Below are 19,546 nucleotides of genomic sequence, written 5' to 3' on the forward strand. Positions count from 1 at the left end.
GTCGTCGCAGCAACCCCACCCCCAAACTACTTCCAGCGGCTATGATAATACCTCTAATATGTAGCCTATGCCGAGTCCCCAACAATCGGATGTTCCGGTTTTGGAAAGAGCCTGTGACTTGACTTCAGCTTTTGGACATGAACAAGGTGACCAGCCATCTTAACTCCTCCACATTTACTGGATTGATTGAACAGTACAGAAGAGAACCTCCCCAGACAGTTATTTTTTTAATTTTATAAACAATATTTATGGGATCTAGTTTCAGGCGTTTATTTTAAACCTGCTACGTTAGGTTAACAGTTGGGTAATGATGGATGGCGCAAGATGCTAAAGGTTATTAGAGCGCCCTCTAGGGTATAGATACATGACATGGCCAATGAACGTTTTTTTTTACATGTTTGTACATTTTTGTTTTAACAAAGGTTCTCAGGGAATGCTCCTGTATCCAAATAAAATATTTTATCTATAAAAAATAAATACCCGGTGTGTCCTTATGGAATTGTACAGTTTTTTTTTTATCAGCTTTTACAAATTCATTTTTGTAGCGGTCTTTTACTGACATCCGGGCACAGTAAGCCCGTCCACTGTATAGTAAGCAAATTAACGATGTTTTCCCTTTTTCGTACCTATATCTTTTTGTGAATTTCCGAAAATGTTTTGCCATTCATTGTAATTTTCTCAGACATTTCTGTCTGTTTAGTTAAAAAATTAAATGTGAACATTGTGATGTATTGAAGTCCATCTTCAACAATAGTCTGAGGTTAAATATTGTCCATACAGAGATGCAGGCAAGTAACCTACTACTATAGTGATTATGTACAATGTAGGATTTATTGTGTAAATGTTATTTAATAAAAAATAAAAACACTATTTGCAGCTTCAAAAAATATTTATTTGTATTATTTTATTTAACCAGGTAGGCTAGTTGAGAACAAGTTCTCATTTACAACTCCGACCTGGCAAAGATAAAGCAAAGCAGTGCGACACAAACACAGAGTTACACATGGGATAAACAAGTGTACAGTCAATAACACAATAGAAGAAAAGAAAGTCTATACACAGTGTTCAAATGGTGTGAGGAGGTAAGGCAATATATAGGCCATAGTAGCGAAGTAATTACAATTTAGCAAATCAACACGAGTGATAGATGTGCAAGTAGAAATACTGGTGTGCAAAAGAGCAGAAAAGTAAATAAAAACAATATGGGGATGAGGTAGGTAGAATGGATGGGCAGCAGGGTAGCCTAGTGGTTAGAGCGTTGGACTAGTAACCGGAAGGTTGCAAGTTCAAACCCCCGAGCTGACAAGGTACAAATCTGTCGTTCTGCCCCTGAACAGGCAGTTAACCCACTGTTCCTAGGCCGTCATTGAAAATAAGAATTTGTTCTTAACTGATCTTGCCAAGTAAAATAAAGGTAAAAATTTTAATATTTACAGATGGGCTATGTACAGCTGCAGTGATCGGTTAGCTGCCCAGATAGCTGATGTTTAAAGTTAGTGAGGGAAATAAGTCTCCAGCTTCAGCGATTTTTGCAATTCGTTCCAGTCATCCGCAGCAGGTGTTGGCTTTGAAGCGCGTGCTGGAGCGCGTGCTATGGGTGGGTGTTGTTATCGTGACCAGTGACCTGAGTTAAGGCGGAGCTTTACCTAGCAAAGACTTATAGATGACCTGGAGCCAGTGGGTCTGGCGACAAATATGTAGCGATGGCCAGCAGACGAGAGCAGTGGTGGGTGGTATATGGGGCTTTTGTGACAAAATGGATGGCACTGTGATAGACTGCATCCAGTTTGTTGAGTAGAGTGTTGGAGGCTATTTTGTAAATGACATCGCCGAAGTCGAGGATCGGTAGGATAGTCCGTTTTACGAGGGTATGCATGGCGGCTTGAGTGAAGGAGGCTTTGCTGCGAAATAGGAAGACGATTCTAGATTTAATTTTGGATTGGAGATGTTTACTGAGTCTGGAAGGAGAGTTTACAGTCTAGCCAAACACCTAGGTTTTTGTAGTTGTCCACATATTCTAAGTCAGAACCGTCCAGAGTAATGTTGCTAGTCGGGCGGGCGGGTGTGGGCAGCAAACGGTTGAAAAGCATGCATTTAGTCTTACTAGCATTTAAGAGCAGTTGGAGGCGACTGAAGGAGTGTTGTACGCCATTGAAGCTCGTTTGGAGGTTTGGTAACACAGTGTCCAATGAAGGGCCAGATGTATACAGAATGGTGTCGTCTGCGTAGAGGTGTATCAGGGAACCAGCTCGGAAACCGGATTGCACAGGGGAGATGGTACGGTGGGATTCAAAATGGTCAGTGATCTATTTATTAACTTGGCTTTCGAGAAATGCAGGGCAGGATGGATATTTGTCTATAACAGTTTGGGTCTAGAGGCAGGGCAGGGCAGGATGGATATCAAATCAAATCAAATCAAATTTATTTATATAGCCCTTCGTACATCAGCTGATATCTCAAAGTGCTGTACAGAAACCCAGCCTAAAACCCCAAACAGCAAACAATGCAGGTGTAAAAGCACGGTGGCTAGGAAAAACTCCCTAGAAAGGCCAAAACCTAGGAAGAAACCTAGAGAGGAACCAGGCTATGTGGGGTGGCCAGTCCTCTTCTGGCTGTGCCGGGTAGAGATTATAACAGAACATGACCAAGATGTTCAAATGTTCATAAATGACCAGCATGGTCGAATAATAATAAGGCAGAACAGTTGAAACTGGAGCAGCAGCACAGTCAGGTGGACTGGGGACAGCAAGGAGTCATCATGTCAGGTAGTCCTGGGGCACGGTCCTAGGGCTCAGGTCCTCAGAGAGAGAGAAAGAAAGAGAGAATTAGAGAGAGCATATGTGGGGTGGCCAGTCCTCTTCTGGCTGTGCCGGGTGGAGATTATAACAGAACGTGGCCAAGATGTTCAAATGTTCATAAATGACCAGCATGGTTGAATAATAGTAAGGCAGAACAGTTGAAACTGGAGCAGCAGCATGGCCAGGTGGACTGGGGACAGCAAGGAGTCATCATGTCAGGTAGTCCTGGGACATGGTCCTAGGGCCCAGGCCAGTTGAAACTGGAGCAGCAGCATGGCCAGGTGGACTGGGGACAGCAAGGAGTCATCATGTCAGGTAGTCCTGGGGCATGGTCCTAGGGCTCAGGTCCTCCGAGAGAGAGAAAGAAAGAGAGAAGGAGAGAATTAGAGAACGCACACTTAGATTCACACAGGACACCGAATAGGACAGGAGAAGTACTCCAGATATAACAAACTGACCCTAGCCCCCCGACACATAAACTAATGCAGCATAAATACTGGAGGCTGGGGATATTGGTCTATAACAGTTTGGGTCTAGAGTGTCACCCCCTTTGAAGAGGGGGATGACCGCTGCAGCTTTCCAATCTTTAGGGATCTCGGACGATACGAAAGAGAGGTTGAACAGACTGGTAATAGGGGTTGCAACAATGGCGGCGGATAATTTTAGAAAGAGAGGGTCCAGATTGTCTAGGCCAGCTGATTTGTAAGGGTCCGGGGTTTGCAGCTCTTTCAGAACATCTGCTATCTGGATTTGGGTGAAGGAGAAGCTGGGGAGGTTTGGGCAAGTAGCTGCGGGGGGTGCGGAGCTGTTGGCCCGGGGTTGGAATAGCCAGGAGGAAAGCATGGCCAGCCGTAGAGAAATGCTTCTTGAAATTCTTGATTATCGTGGATTTATCAGTGGTGACAGTGTTACCTAGCCTCAGTGCAGTGGGCAGCTGGGAGGAGGTGCTCTTATTCTCCATGGACTTTACAGTGTCCCAAAACTTTTTGGAGTTAGGGCTAGCCTTTGCTTTGCTTTCCTGACTGACTGCATGTATTGGTTTCTGACTTCCCTGAAAAGTTGCATAACGCGGGGACTATTCGATGCTAGTGCAGTCCACCACAGGATGTTTTTTGCTAGTCGAGGGCAGTCAGGTCTGGAGTGAACCAAGGGCTATATCTGTTCTTAGTTCTACATTTTTTGTAAGGGGCATGCTTATTTAAAATGGTGAGGAAATAACTTTTAAAGAACAACCAGGCATCATCAACTGACGGGATGAGGTCAATATCCTTCCAGGATACCCGGGCCAGGTCGATTAGAAAGGCCTGCTCACAGAAGTGTTTTAGGGAGTGTTTAACAGTGATAAGGGGTGGTCGTTTGACCGCAGACCCATAGCGGATGCAGGCAGTGATCGCTGAGATCCTGATCGAAAACAGCAGAGGTGTATTTGGAGGACAAGTTGGTCAGAATAATATCTAAGAGGGTGCCCATGTTTACATTTACATTACATTACATTTAAGTCATTTAGCAGACGCTCTTATCCAGAGCGACTTACAAATTGGTGCATTCACCTTATGACCTCCAGTGGAACAGTAGTGCATCTAAATCTTTTCAGGGGAGGGGGTGAGAGGGATTACTTTATCCTATCCTAGGTATTCCTTAAAGAGGTGGGGTTTCAGGTGTCTCCGGAAGGTGGTGATTGACTCCGCTGTCCTGGCGTCGTGAGGAGTTTGTTCCACCATTGGGGGCCAGAGCAGCGAACAGTTTTGACTGGGCTGAGCGGGAACTGTACTTCCTCAGTGGTAGGGAGGCGAGCAGGCCAGAGGTGGATGAACGCAGTGCCCTTGTTTGGGTGTAGGGCCTGATCAGAGCCTGGAGGTACTGAGGTGCCGTTCCCCTCACAGCTCCGTAGGCAAGCACCATGGTCTTGTAGCGGATGCGAGCTTCAACTGGAAGCCAGTGGAGGGAGCGGAGGAGCGGGGTGACGTGAGAGAACTTGGGAAGGTTGAACACCAGGCGGGCTGCGGCGTTCTGGATGAGTTGTAGGGGTTTAATGGCACAGGCAGGGAGCCCAGCCAACAGCGAGTTGCAGTAATCCAGACGGGAGATGACAAGTGCCTGGATTAGGACCTGCGCCGCTTCCTGTGTGAGGCAGGGTCGTACTCTGCGGATGTTGTAGAGCATGAACCTACAGGAACGGGCCACCGCCTTGATGTTAGTTGAGAACGACAGGGTGTTGTCAGGATCACGCCAAGGTTCTTAGCGCTCTGGGAGGAGGACACAATGGAGTTGTCAACCGTGATGGCGAGATCATGGAGCGGGCAGTCCTTCCCGGGAGGAAGAGCAGCTCCGTCTTGCCGAGGTTCAGCTTGAGGTGGTGATCCGTCATCCACACGGATATGTCTGCCAGACATGCAGAGATGCGATTCGCCACCTGGTCATCAGAAGGGGGAAAGGAGAAGATTAATTGTGTGTCGTCTGCATAGCAATGATAGGAGAGACCATGTGAGGTTATGACAGAGCCAAGTGACTTGGTGTATAGCGAGAATAGGAGAGGGCCTAGAACAGAGCCCTGGGGACACCAGTGGTGAGCACGTGGTGTGGAGACGGATTCTCGCCACGCCACCTGGTAGGAGCGACCTGTCAGGTAGGACGCAATCCAAGCGTGGGCCGCGCCGGAGATGCCCAACTCGGAGAGGGTGGAGAGGAGGATCTGATGGTTCACAGTATCGAAGGCAGCCGATAGGTCTAGAAGGATGAGAGCAGAGGAGAGAGAGTTAGCTTTAGCAGTGCGGAGCGCCTCCGTGATACAGAGAAAGAGCAGTCTCAGTTGAATGACTAGTCTTGAAACCTGACTGATTTGGATCAAGAAGGTCATTCTGAGAGATAGCGGGAGAGCTGGCCAAGGGCGGCACGTTCAAGAGTTTTGGAGAGAAAAGAAAGAAGGGATACTGGTCTGTAGTTGTTGACATCGGAGGGATCGAGTGTAGGTTTTTTTCAGAAGGGGTGCAACTCTCGCTCTCTTGAAGACGGAAGGGACGTAGCCAGCGGTCAGGGATGAGTTGATGAGCGAGGTGAGGTAAGGGAGGAGGTCTCCGGAAATGGTCTGGAGAAGAGAGGAGGGGATAGGGTCAAGCGGGCAGGTTGTAGGGCGGCCGGCCGTCACAAGACGCGAGATTTCATCTGGAGAGAGAGGGAGAAAGAGGTCAGAGCACAGGGTAGGGCAGTGTGAGCAGAACCAGCGGTGTCGTTTGACTTAGCAAACGAGGATCGGATGTCGTCGACCTTCTTTTCAAAATGGTTGACGAAGTCATCTGCAGAGAGGGAGGAGGGGGGGGGAGGAGGATTCAGGAGGGAGGAGAAGGTTGCAAAGAGCTTCCTAGGGTTAGAGGCAGATGCTTGGAATTTAGAGTGGTAGAAAGTGGCTTTAGCAGCAGAGAGAAGAGGAAAATGTAGAGAGGAGGGAGTGAAAGGATGTCAGGTCCGCAGGAGGCGGTTTTCCTCCATTTCCGCTCGGCTGCCCGGAGCCCTGTTCTGTGAGCTCGCAATGAGTCGTCGAGCCACGGAGCGGGAGGGAGGACCGAGCCGGCCTGGAGGATAGGGGACATAGAGAGTCAAAGGATGCAGAAAGGGAGGAGAGGAGGGTTGAGGAGGCAGAATCAGGAGATAGGTTGGAGAAGGTTTGAGCAGAGGGAAGAGATGATAGGATGGAAGAGGAGAGAGTAGCGGGGAGAGAGAGCGAAGGTTGGGACGGCGCGATACCATCCAGTAGGGGCAGTGTGGGAAGTGTTGGATGAGAGCGAGAGGGAAAAGGATACAAGGTAGTGGTCGGAGACTTGGAGGGAGTTGCAACGAGGTTAGTGGAAGAACAGCATCTAGTAAAGATGAGGTCGAGCGTATTTCCTGCCTTGTGAGTAGGGGGAAGGTGAGAGGTGAGGTCAAAGAGGAGAGGAGTGGAAAGAAGGAGGCAGAGAGGAATGAGTCAAAGGTAGGCGTGGGGGAGGTTAAAGTCGCCCAGAACTGTGAGAGGTGAGCCGTCCTCAGGAAAGGAGCTTATCAAGGCATCAAGCTCATTGATGAACTCTCCGAGGAACCTGGAGGGCGATAAATGATAAGGATGTTAAGCTTGAAAGGGCTGGTAACTGTGACAGCATGGAATTCAAAGGAGGCGATAGACAGATGGGTAAGGGGAGAAAGAGAGAATGACCACTTGGGAGAGATGAGGATCCCGGTGCCACCACCCGCTGACCAGAAGCTCTCGGGGTGTGCGAGAACACGTGGGCAGACGAAGAGAGCAGTAGGAGTAGCAGTGTTGTCTGTGGTGATCCATGTTTCCGTCAGTGCCAAGAAGTCGAGGACTGGAGGGAGACATAGGCGGAGATGAACTCTGCCTTGTTGGCCGCAGATCGGCAGTTCCAGAGGCTACCGGAGACCTGGAACTCCACGTGGAGTCGTGCGCGCTGGGACCACCAGATTAGGGTGGCCGCGGCCACGCGGTGTGGAGCGTTTGTATGGTCTGTGCAGAGAGGAGAGAACAGGGATAGACAGACACATAGTTGACAGGCTACACAAGAGGCTACGCTAATGCAAAGGAGATTGGAATGACAAGTGGACTACACGTCACGAGTGTTCAGAGAGTTAAGCTTACGTAGCAAGAATCTTATTGACTAAAATGATTAAAATGATACAGTACTGCTGAAGTAGGCTAGCTGGCAGAGGCTGCGTTGTTGACTAAGTAGGCTAGTTGGCATTGGCTGCGTTGTTGACACTACACTAATCAAGTCGTTCCGTTGAGTGTAATAGTTTCTACTGTGCTGCTATTCGGGGCTAGCTGGCTAGCTAGCAGTGTTGATTACGTTACGTTGCGTTAAAGAACGACAATAGCTGGCTAGCTAACCTAGGAAATCGCTCTAGACTACACAATTATCTTTGATACAAAGACGGCTATGTAGCTAGCTATGTAGCTAGCTACGATCAAACAAATCAAGCCGTTGTACTGTAATGAAATGAAATGAAAAATGTGATACTACCTGTGGAGCGAGCGAAATGCGACCGGATTGTTGAGTGCAGAAGTTCTGTTCGGTAGACGTTGGCTAGCTGTTGGCTAGCTAGCAGAGTCTCCTATGTTAAGGACGACATAAAACTACACACTCTAAACTACACAATTATCTTGGGTACGAAGACAGCAAAGACAACTATGTAGCTAGCTAACACTACACTAATCAAGTCGTTCAGTTGAGTGTAATAGTTGTGCTGCTAATCGGTAGACGGTGGACTAGCTAACGGTGGACGTTAGCTAGCTGGCTAGCTGCAGGGCAGTGTAGACTGCGTTAGGACGACGAAATACGATAATTACGCAATTATCTATGATACAAAGACGGCTGTGTAGCTAGCTAAGAAGAAATTGCTAAGATTAGACAAATCAAACCGTTGTACTATAATGAAATGTAATGAAATGTAATACTACCTGCGGACCGAGTGCAGATGCGACCGCTCGCTCCAACCCGGATTTAGGGTTGTACCTGGTGTGTTCCTTGATAATTTGTGTGAGATTGAGGGCATCTACCTTAGATTGTAGGACTGCCAGGGTGTAAAGCATATCCCAGTTTAGGCCACCTAACAGAACGAACTCTGAAGATAGATGGGGGGCAATCAACTCATATATGGTGTCCAGGGCACAGCTTGGAGCTGAGGGGGGTCTATAACAGAAGGCAACAGTGAGAGATTTCTGGAGAGATTCATTTTTAAAATTAGAAGCTCGAACTGTTTGGGCATAGACCTGGAAAGTATGACAGAACTTTGCAAGCTATCTCTGCAGTAGATTGCAACTCCTCCCCCTTTGGCAGTTCTATCTTGATGGAAAATGTTGTAGTTGGGGATGTAAATCTCCAAATTTTGTGGCCTTCCTAAACCAGGATTCAGACACGGCAAGGACATCATGGTTGGCGGAGTGTGCTAAAGCAGTGAGTAAAACAAATTTAGGGAGGAGGCTTCTGATGTTAACATGCATGAAATCAAGGCTTTTTCGGTTACAGAAGTCAATAAATGAGAGAGCCTGGGGACACGCAGGGCCTGGGTTAACCTCCACATCACCCGAGGAACAGAGGAGTAGGATGAGGGTATGGCTAAAGGCTATCAAAACTGGTCGTCTAGTGCGTTGGGGACAGAGAATAAGAGGAGCAGATGTACGGGCGTGGTAGGATAGAACTTATTGCTGTCTAAACTGTCCACTTAAATACTAAACTTCAAACGTTTTTAATGACAATAGTTTTTGGACATTTACATGCAATTTATGAGATCATCATCCACAAAAACATACGTTTACTCATTGCTCCCCCCAAAAAAATCTGAAGTCGGAACTATTTTTTCCTTTAGACCATGTTTCCTGTGGCGGGAAGCTCTTCTGTTACACCAAACATGGTTGCTTCCTTCAGCAGGTATGCGAATGTTGTGTTTTTGTTTTAATCTTATTTGAATGTTTCTATTTCTATATCATATTAAACTAATGTACAATTATTCAGCCGACGATTTAACTAATTTAGTCGAGTAACTCATTCATGAAATGTAGACGATTAATTTAGCAATGCATTCGAATAACATCCGCCAGTTTCACAGCAAGGCGCAGCAGCCACAGACAATGAGTTAGTTATAAAATATATTTGGCGCTGCTGAACCAGCATCTTGGGTTTACAGGAGACGTTGAATATGGCGATTCTCCTTTAAGCGCATTCAACTTGCTATTCTCCAGCTTTTCAAGATTAATGTCATACGTTTGGTACTTACCAAAGAATTGAGTTTGGCTGAGCAACTAACGTTAGTATCGTAATGACGTTACTGCGGTTCCGGCCGGTATGTACTCCACCCCCCTAAAATCAAAATGCAAAGTTACATGCAACCGAAAATAATCGTATCGTTTTTGAGAAAATGCCAAATCCACCTCTTCTGCACCACCAATAAAATCACCAATGACTACCACGCACAGTTCGGCTGATCCAGCAGCAGAAAAGGTCATTGATTTGACCACCTTCAACAGTTTACGCCATACCTATCTGTTGTTTCACCCGCGCTACACTGAACGCAATAATATTTAATGTAAGTAGACAATATAGGGTACTTTTAAAGTTGTATATTTCTAATTAAGCTTTATTTTGTGTTTTAAATCCATTACTAATATTGCAGGATGTGCAAAACTGGCATTCATTCGATTGCATGTAACTTTTTATTTAGACTATTTTTGGAAGTACATACCGTCAAAAAGGTAGTAATGACGATAGTTGCTCAGCGAAACGCCATTCTTTGGTAAGTTCCGAACGTATTTTGACATTATTAAGCTTGAAAAGCTGATGAATGGTAAGTGGAATGACTGCTTCCTGGGTTTAAAGGAGAATTGACGGATCGAGTGCTTGTGATTGCTTGCATAGATAGCTACATTTTCCAACCAAAAACATAAGTACTGGTATGGGGATGATGAGTTGGCAGCTATGTTGTTTTTGAAAATAATTGTATTTGCATGATAATGCCACGGTTTATAATATAATAGCTACAAAGCATTACAACGTTTTTAAAGCTTCTAATTCACCCTCTTGTCATTTATACAGATACTTCAGTTTTTGATTGAACTGCATTTGGAGGTTGACTCAATCAAGATGGACGAAGAGCCAGAGAGAACCAAGCGTTGGGAGGGAGGTTATGAGCGAACATGGTAAGGCGCTCACTAAACGTAAGCGTTGGGAGGGAGGTTATGAGCGAACATGGTAAGGCGCTCACTAAACGTAAGCGTTGGGAGGGAGGTTATGAGCGAACATGGTAAGGCGCTCACTAAACGTAAGCGTTGGGAGGGAGGTTATGAGCGAACATGGTAAGGCGCTCACTAAACGTAAGCGTTGGGAGGGAGGTTATGAGCGAACATGGTAAGGCGCTCACTAAACGTAAGCGTTGGGAGGGAGGTTATGAGCGAACATGGTAAGGCGCTCACTAAACGTAAGCGTTGGGAGGGAGGTTATGAGCGAACATGGTAAGGCGCTCACTAAACGTAAGCGTTGGGAGGGAGGTTATGAGCGAACATGGTAAGGCGCTCACTAAACGTAAGCTTAGGATGAATATAATTATTGGACTGTTGTGTGCGTTTTTACATGTGCTCTTCACCAACTTCATCCTACAGCAGTCACCTGTGTGGTAAGAGGCTCTATTGGCAACCAGTCTTTTAGGGTCTTATTGTTTGACCCAAGGGAACATCACCAAAGACATGACTGAAACGGGAACCAAATAATAAATAAATAAATAAATACATGTTGTTGATGCTCTTACTCACTAATTGGTTGTGTAATGTACACACATATGATTTTAGTTTGTGTGTTAAAAACATTTTTTAAAGAATGGCAACACTGCCATGTTGATCTGAGCCTCGCTGTTAAAAAAACACATTAGTGTCTGAGTTTTGGCTGTCGCAGATGCACCTCCCCCGACTAAACTCCTCGACTTTGGTCTACAGTGAGGCTGCAACAGCATTTACCACTAAAATGCGGACACTGACTGACTGTCTGTCTGTCCATATAGGGAGATCTTGAAGGAGGACGAGTCTGGATCTCTCAAAGCCACTGTAGAGGAAATCCTTTTCCAGGCCAAAAGGAAAAGGGTGTTTGAGAGTCATGGACAAGTTCGGCTTGGGATGGTGAGTTGATTCCTCACCCTCTATTTGCCTTCTCAGATGCCATGTACTTCTTCAGTAATGTAATAATGATAACACTACAATATCACGTGTTCCAGATGCGTCACCTGTACGTGGTAATTGACACCTCTAGAACCATGGAAGACCAGGACCTGAAACCCAATCGCCTCACCTCTACACTCAAGGTGAGGAATAGGAGGAGGAAGAGGAGGGGGTGGTAGAGATGAGGAGGAATCCAAATACTTGTGAAACATATGGAGCTGAAAAATATTTTGTGATTTTGTTTTCTCTCTCTTCAACTCTGCAGCTGGTGGAATATTTTGTCGAGGAATACTTTGACCAGAACCCCATCAGTCAGGTAGGCCCTCGTTCCACCAGAACCCCATCAGTCAGGTAGGCCCTCGTTCCACCAGAACCCCATCAGTCAGGTAGGCCCTCGTTCCACCAGAACCCCATCAGTCAGGTAGGTCCTCGTTCCACCAGAACCCCATCAGTCAGGTAGGCCCTCATTCCACCAGAACCCTATCAGTCAGGTAGGCCCTCGTTCCACCAGTACCCCATCAGTCAGGTAGGCCCTCGTTCCACCAGTACCCCATCAGTCAGGTAGGCCCTCGTTCCACCAGTACCCCATCAGTCAGGTAGGCCCTCGTTCCACCAGTACCCCATCAGTCAGGTAGGCCCTCGTTCCACCAGAACCCCATCAGTCAGGTAGGCCCTCGTTCCACCATTCAATTAGAATCATTCGTTCCTGAGCGTTTGTCAATGTAAGCAGCCCTTGGAGCTTGGCTCCTCTCTAGGTTTCTTCCCAGGTTCCAGCCTTTCTAGGGAGTTTTTTTTCTAGCCACAGATACCTCTGCATTGCTTGCTCTTTGGGGTTTTAGGCAGGGTTTCTGTAAAGCACTTTGTGACACCTCCGGATGTAAAAAGGTGGTTCATGAAATACATTTAATGGATTGCTACGTCAGCAACGATGTGTAGTCCTCCTCCTACTATATGGTCTAGTAAGCTAAGAAAACTTAGTCCCTCCTATGGTCTCCTCTTCAGGTGGGCATCATCACCACAAAGAACAAGAGAGCGGAGAAGCTGACTGACCTGGCAGGTGAGAGGTCAGCCTTGGGTCATTCTACGAGGTGTCCCAATTTCCCCCAAGTTTATTCAATATAAGTGCTGTACTTTTTTTTTTTTTTTTTACATGTTTAAAATAGTTTTCATTTTTATAGATTTATTTTCCATTGTAGGCATTAACATTTGTGGCTTGCTGGTGTTTTGAGTGTGCATGTTAGTTGTGTGCTGGTTACAGTTCTGCTGTTATTCTATCCACAGGGAACCCAAAGAAGCACATTGATGCCCTGAAGAAAGCAAAGGACTCTACGTGTGGAGGAGAACCCTCTCTATATAACTCCCTCAGCCTGGCCATGCAGACTCTCAAGTATGCTTCCTGTGTGGTGTGTGTGTGTGTGTGTGTGTATATATCCATATACTTTTATTTTGTCCCAAGATGTATGATCCACTTTGTCTTTTCACCATCACCCTCTGTCTCTCCTCAGACACATGCCAGGCCACAGCAGCAGAGAAGTCCTCATCATCTTCAGTAGTCTCACCACATGTGACCCAGCTAACATCTACGAGCTGGTCAAGGTAACAGCAGATCTGGCTGTGTCTGTCTCTATCACTTACATCCAGGCTGTATCACATTCGGCCGTGGTTGGGCCATACGGCATCGTCAGCATCGTCCGGGTTTGGCTGGTGTAGGCCGTCATTGTAAATAAGAATTCTTATTAACTGACTTGCCTAGTTAAATAAAGGTTAATCATTTTATCTCTCACTTTCCCCAGATGTTTTTCTCTGGTGTTTTGTCTCATGTAGAAACTCTGGTGTAGTTTTTATGTGATCTTTCTTCTTGTCTCACTGATCTCTCCCTGATCTCTCACCGGTGTCTCCCATTTCATATCTCTGATCTCTCCCGGATCTCTCACCGGTGTCTCCCATTTCATATCTCTGATCTCTCCCTGATCTCGCCCTGATCTCTCACTGGTGCCTCACATTTCATATCTCTGGTGTTTTCTCTTTTCTCCATCAGACTCTGAAGGCTCTGAAGATCCGTGTGTCTGTGATTGGCCTGTCAGCCGAGGTGCGTGTCTGCACCGTGCTCACCAGAGAGACCGGGGGGTCGTACCATGTGATCCTGGATGAGAGCCACTTCAGGGAGCTGCTGATGTTTCATGTGAAGCCTCCTCCTGCTACCTCCTCCTCCGAGTGTTCCCTCATACGCATGGGTCAGACACACATAGAGCTTCAGCACATAGACTGGCTCAGTCCTAACCACACAACGTTATTTCTGAGCTCCAGTGTTTCTATTCTCTCTCCCTCCAGGTTTCCCCCAGCACACCATAGCCTCTATATCAGACCAGGATGCCAAGCCTTCTTTCAGCCAGGCCCATCTGGACAGCACTAGTGGTGGTCCCGGTCTGTCTATGGGAGGGTACTTCTGTCCACAGTGCCAGGCCAAGTACACTGACCTACCTGTCGAGTGTAAAGTCTGTGGTACGTGGTGCCTAGCTGACTGTGAAGTCTGTGGTGCCTACCGAGTGTTTAAGTCTAGTGTGTGGTGTCTAGCTGAGTGTTTAAGTCTAGTGTGTGGTGTCTAGCTCAGTGTTTAAGTCTAGTGTGTGGTGTCTAGCTCAGTGTTTAAGTCTAGTGTGTGGTGTCTAGCTCAGTGTTTAAGTCTAGTGTGTGGTGTCTAGCTGAGTGTTTAAGTCTAGTGTGTGGTGTCTAGCTGAGTGTTTAAGTCTAGTGTGTGGTGTCTAGCTGAGTGTTTAAGTCTAGTGTGTGGTGTCTAGCTGAGTGTTTAAGTCTAGTGTGTGGTGTCTAGCTGAGTGTTTAAGTCTAGTGTGTGGTGTCTAGCTGAGTGTTTGTCCCAATCGTCTCTCCTTCTTCACTTGTTTACTATTTCCCACATCTCAATGCATTGGTTTGCTGTAGACACGGGCTAGAGGGAGTTTCTCAAAGCAATCATTTTCTTTCATATCGGGAAGTGAACAAGTGTACACTTCGGGAGGAAGGCATTTTGGGAAATACCTTCTGCGTACATACATTGAGATGACCCGTGTGTGTGTGTACTACGACAGACATGACTAAAGTGTGTGTGTACTACTACAGACGTGACTAAAGTGTGTGTGTGTACTACTACAGACGTGACTAAAGTGTGTGTGTGTGTGTGTACTACTACAGACGTGACTAAAGTGTGTGTGTACTACTACAGATGTGACTAAAGTGTGTGTGTACTACGACAGACGTGACTAAAGTGTGTGTGTGTGTGTACTACTACAGACGTGACTAAAGTGTGTGTGTGTGTGTGTGTACTACGACAGACGTGACTAAAGTGTGTGTGTACTACGACAGACGTGACTAAAGTGTGTGTGTACTACGACAGACGTGACTAAAGTGTGTGTGTACTACTACAGACGTGACTAAAGTGTGTGTGTACTACTACAGACGTGACTAAAGTGTGTGTGTGTGTGTGTGTGTGTGTACTACGATAGACGTGACTAAAGTGTGTGTGTACTACTACAGATGTGACTAAAGTGTGTGTGTACTACTACAGATGTGACTAAAGTGTGTGTGTGTGTGTGTACTACGACAGACGTGACTAAAGTGTGTGTGTACTACTACAGACGTGACTAAAGTGTGTGTGTGTGTGTGTGTGTACTATGACAGACGTGACTAAAGTGTGTGTGTGTGTACTACTACAGATGTGACTAAAGTGTGTGTGTACTACTACAGACGTGACTAAAGTGTGTGTGTACTACTACAGATGTGACTAAAGTGTGTGTGTACTACTACAGATGTGACTAAAGTGTGTGTGTGTGTGTGTACTACGACAGACGTGACTAAAGTGTGTGTGTACTACTACAGACGTGACTAAAGTGTGTGTGTGTGTGTGTGTGTACTATGACAGACGTGACTAAAGTGTGTGTGTGTGTACTACGACAGACGTGACTAAAGTGTGTGTGTGTGTACTACTACAGATGTGACTAAAGTGTGTGTGTACTACTACAGACGTGACTAAAGTGTGTGTGTGTGTGTGTGTGTGTGTGTGTGTGTACTACGACAGACGTGACTAAAGTGTGTGTGTACTACTACAGACGTGACTAAAGTGTGTGTGTGTGTGTACTACTACAGACGTGACTAAAGTGTGTGTGTACTACGACAGACGTGACTAAAGTGTGTGTGTACTACTACAGACGTGACTAAAGTGTGTGTGTACTACGACAGACGTGACTAAAGTGTGTGTGTGTGTGTGTGTGTACTACGACAGACGTGACTAAAGTGTGTGTGTGTGTACTACTACAGACGTGACTAAAGTGTGTGTGTGTGTGTACTACTACAGACGTGACTAAAGTGTGTGTGTACTACTACAGACGTGACTAAAGTGTGTGTGTGTGTGTGTGTACTACTACAGATGTGACTAAAGTGTGTGTGTACTACTACAGACGTGACTAAAGTGTGTGTGTGTGTGTGTGTGTACTACTACAGACGTGACTAAAGTGTGTGTGTGTGTGTGTACTACTACAGACGTGACTAAAGTGTGTGTGTGTGTGTGTACTACTACAGACGTGACTAAAGTGTGTGTGTGTGTACTACTACAGACGTGACTAAAGTGTGTGTGCACTACTACAGACGTGACTAAAGTGTGTGTGTGTGTACTACTACAGATGTGACTAAAGTGTGTGTGTACTACTACAGACGTGACTAAAGTGTGTGTGTGTGTGTGTGTGTGTACTACTACAGATGTGACTAAAGTGTGTGTGTACTACTACAGACGTGACTAAAATGTGTGTGTGTGTGTACTACTACAGACGTGACTAAAGTGTGTGTGTACTACTACAGATGTGACTAAAGTGTGTGTGTGTACTACTACAGACGTGACTAAAGTGTGTGTGTGTACTACTACAGACGTGACTAAAGTGTGTGTGTGTGTGTGTGTGTGTGTGTGTGTGTGTGTGTGTGTGTGTGTGTGTGTGTGTGTGTACTACTACAGACGTGACTAAAGTGTGTGTGTGTACTACTACAGACGTGACTAAAGTGTGTGTGTGTGTGTGTACTACTACAGACGTGACTAAAGTGTGTGTGTGTGTGTGTACTACTACAGACGTGACTAAAGTGTGTGTGTGTGTGTGTACTACTACAGACGTGACTAAAGTGTGTGTGTGTGTGTGTGTGTACTACTACAGACGTGACTAAAGTGTGTGTGTGTACTACTACAGACGTGACTAAAGTGTGTGTGTGTACTACTACAGACGTGACTAAAGTGTGTGTGTGTGTACTACTACAGACGTGACTAAAGTGTGTGTACTACTACAGACGTGACTAAAGTGTGTGTACTACTACAGACGTGACTAAAGTGTGTGTGTGTGTGTGTGTACTACTACAGACGTGACTAAAGTGTGTGTGTGTACTACTACAGACGTGACTAAAGTGTGTGTGTGTGTGTGTACTACTACAGACGTGACTAAAGTGTGTGTGTGTGTGTGTACTACTACAGACGTGACTAAAGTGTGTGTGTGTGTGTGTACTACTACAGACGTGACTAAAGTGTGTGTGTGTGTGTGTGTGTACTACTACAGACGTGACTAAAGTGTGTGTACTACTACAGACGTGACTAAAGTGTGTGTGTGTGTGTGTGTGTACTACTACAGACGTGACTAAAGTGTGTGTGTGTGTGTACTACTACAGACGTGACTAAAGTGTGTGTGTACTACTACAGACGTGACTAAAGTGTGTGTGTGTGTGTGTGTACTACTACAGATGTGACTAAAGTGTGTGTGTACTACTACAGACGTGACTAAAGTGTGTGTGTGTGTGTGTGTGTACTACTACAGACGTGACTAAAGTGTGTGTGTGTGTGTGTACTACTACAGACGTGACTAAAGTGTGTGTGTGTGTGTGTACTACTACAGACGTGACTAAAGTGTGTGTGTGTGTACTACTACAGACGTGACTAAAGTGTGTGTGCACTACTACAGACGTGACTAAAGTGTGTGTGTGTGTGTGTGTACTACTACAGATGTGACTAAAGTGTGTGTGTACTACTACAGACGTGACTAAAGTGTGTGTGTGTGTGTGTGTGTGTGTACTACTACAGATGTGACTAAAGTGTGTGTGTACTACTACAGACGTGACTAAAATGTGTGTGTGTGTGTACTACTACAGACGTGACTAAAGTGTGTGTGTACTACTACAGATGTGACTAAAGTGTGTGTGTGTACTACTACAGACGTGACTAAAGTGTGTGTGTGTACTACTACAGACGTGACTAAAGTGTGTGTGTGTGTGTGTGTGTGTGTGTGTGTGTGTGTGTGTGTGTGTGTGTGTGTGTACTACTACAGACGTGACTAAAGTGTGTGTACTACTACAGACGTGACTAAAGTGTGTGTGTGTGTGTGTACTACTACAGACGTGACTAAAGTGTGTGTGTGTGTGTGTACTACTACAGACGTGACTAAAGTGTGTGTGTGTGTGTGTACTACTACAGACGTGACTAAAGTGTGTGTGTGTGTGTGTACTACTACAGACGTGACTAAAGTGTGTGTGTGTACTACTACAGACGTGACTAAAGTGTGTGTGTGTACTACTACAGACGTGACTAAAGTGTGTGTGTGTGTACTACTACAGACGTGACTAAAGTGTGTGTACTACTACAGACGTGACTAAAGTGTGTGTACTACTACAGACGTGACTAAAGTGTGTGTGTGTACTACTACAGACGTGACTAAAGTGTGTGTGTGTACTACTACAGACGTGACTAAAGTGTGTGTGTGTGTGTGTACTACTACAGACGTGACTAAAGTGTGTGTGTGTGTGTGTACTACTACAGACGTGACTAAAGTGTGTGTGTGTGTGTGTACTACTACAGACGTGACTAAAGTGTGTGTGTGTGTGTGTGTGTACTACTACAGACGTGACTAAAGTGTGTGTACTACTACAGACGTGACTAAAGTGTGTGTGTGTGTGTGTGTGTACTACTACAGACGTGACTAAAGTGTGTGTGCTACTACAGACGTGACTAAAGTGTGTGTGTGTGTACTACGACAGACGTGACTAAAGTGTGTGTGTGTGTGTGTACTACTACAGACGTGACTAAAGTGTGTGTGTGTGTACTACGACAGACGTGACTAAAGTGTGTGTGTGTGTGTGTACTACTACAGACGTGACTAAAGTGTGTGTGTGTGTACTACGACAGACGTGACTGAAGTGTGTGTGTGTGTGTGTGTGTACTACTACAGACGTGACTAAAGTGTGTGTGTGTGTGTGTACTACTACAGACGTGACTAAAGTGTGTGTGTGTGTACTACGACAGACGTGACTAAAGTGTGTGTGTGTGTGTACTACTACAGACGTGACTAAAGTGTGTGTGTGTGTACTACGACAGACGTGACTAAAGTGTGTGTGTTCCCCCAGGGCTGACACTTGTCTCCGCTCCTCACCTGGCCCGCTCCTTCCACCACCTCTTCCCCCTGGAGGCCTTCCAGGAGAGTCCTCTGCTGCTGCACCACACAGAGAGGTTCTGTGAAGCCTGCCAGGGGGAGCTGAAGGACAAGAGTGTGTTTATATGTCCGTCGTGCAACAGTGTGTTCTGCGTGGAGTGTGACCTGTTCATCCACGACACGCTGCACTGCTGCCCCTCTTGCATCCACAGCCGCAGTGCCCCCTGAGATGCTCTGGTCAAAAGTAGAGGACTATGTAGGACTTATGGAAAACCTCAGACAAGTGCCAATATACCTGCACACACTTTAAAGATGTTTACTAATTTGGAGGGCCTTCAGTGCTTTGGACCCTTACGGAATTTACCTCTGGAGTTGTGTTGCTAGGAAATTTGGAATTGACTTTGGTCGTATTGCTTGGAGTTGACTTTGGAGTTGTCCTGTATCCAGGCTGACATCTAAAGCTAGAGGACTGACTTTACCTCAATGATGGTTGGATTGAGATGGAACTGCTGAAACTCTGAGCATCGATATCACCGGTTGGCTAGTGCCGGATGGTTCTGGCAGCAGCATAAAATGGACCAAACCTTTTCAATAAACTTCAGCTCTTTTGTAGA

General features: G+C 46.0%; 1 protein-coding gene and 1 long non-coding RNA gene across 4 annotated transcripts; one reads left to right on the top strand and one right to left on the bottom strand.

Annotated features, from left to right (window-relative positions):
• Positions 1-111: 111 nt before the first annotated feature.
• On the bottom strand, positions 112-9,660 carry LOC135574750 (uncharacterized). Its single transcript, XR_010465647.1, has 2 exons — positions 9,561-9,660; positions 112-3,146 (listed from the first exon to the last, which is right to left on the bottom strand). It is a non-coding gene; the product is annotated as an uncharacterized LOC135574750 (long non-coding RNA).
• Positions 9,175-19,546, top strand: gtf2h2 (general transcription factor IIH, polypeptide 2). Of its 3 annotated transcripts, XM_029651592.2 has the most exons (11): positions 9,175-9,214; positions 10,376-10,479; positions 11,334-11,448; positions 11,544-11,630; positions 11,753-11,803; positions 12,490-12,544; positions 12,769-12,874; positions 12,993-13,083; positions 13,526-13,721; positions 13,819-13,989; positions 18,907-19,546. In XM_029651592.2, the coding sequence occupies exons 2-11, from the start codon at positions 10,424-10,426 to the stop codon at positions 19,158-19,160; spliced, it is 1,182 nt and encodes a 393-aa protein (XP_029507452.1). In that variant the 5' UTR covers positions 9,175-9,214; positions 10,376-10,423; the 3' UTR covers positions 19,161-19,546. The 3 variants fall into 3 exon arrangements, with proteins under 3 accessions (XP_029507452.1, XP_064882938.1, XP_029507450.1); XM_065026866.1 differs by lacking the exon at positions 11,753-11,803; XM_029651590.2 differs by lacking the exons at positions 9,175-9,214; positions 10,376-10,479 and adding an exon at positions 10,818-10,843.

Source organism: Oncorhynchus nerka, linkage group LG13, assembly GCF_034236695.1.
Source record: "Oncorhynchus nerka isolate Pitt River linkage group LG13, Oner_Uvic_2.0, whole genome shotgun sequence".
NCBI lineage: Eukaryota > Metazoa > Chordata > Actinopteri > Salmoniformes > Salmonidae > Oncorhynchus > Oncorhynchus nerka.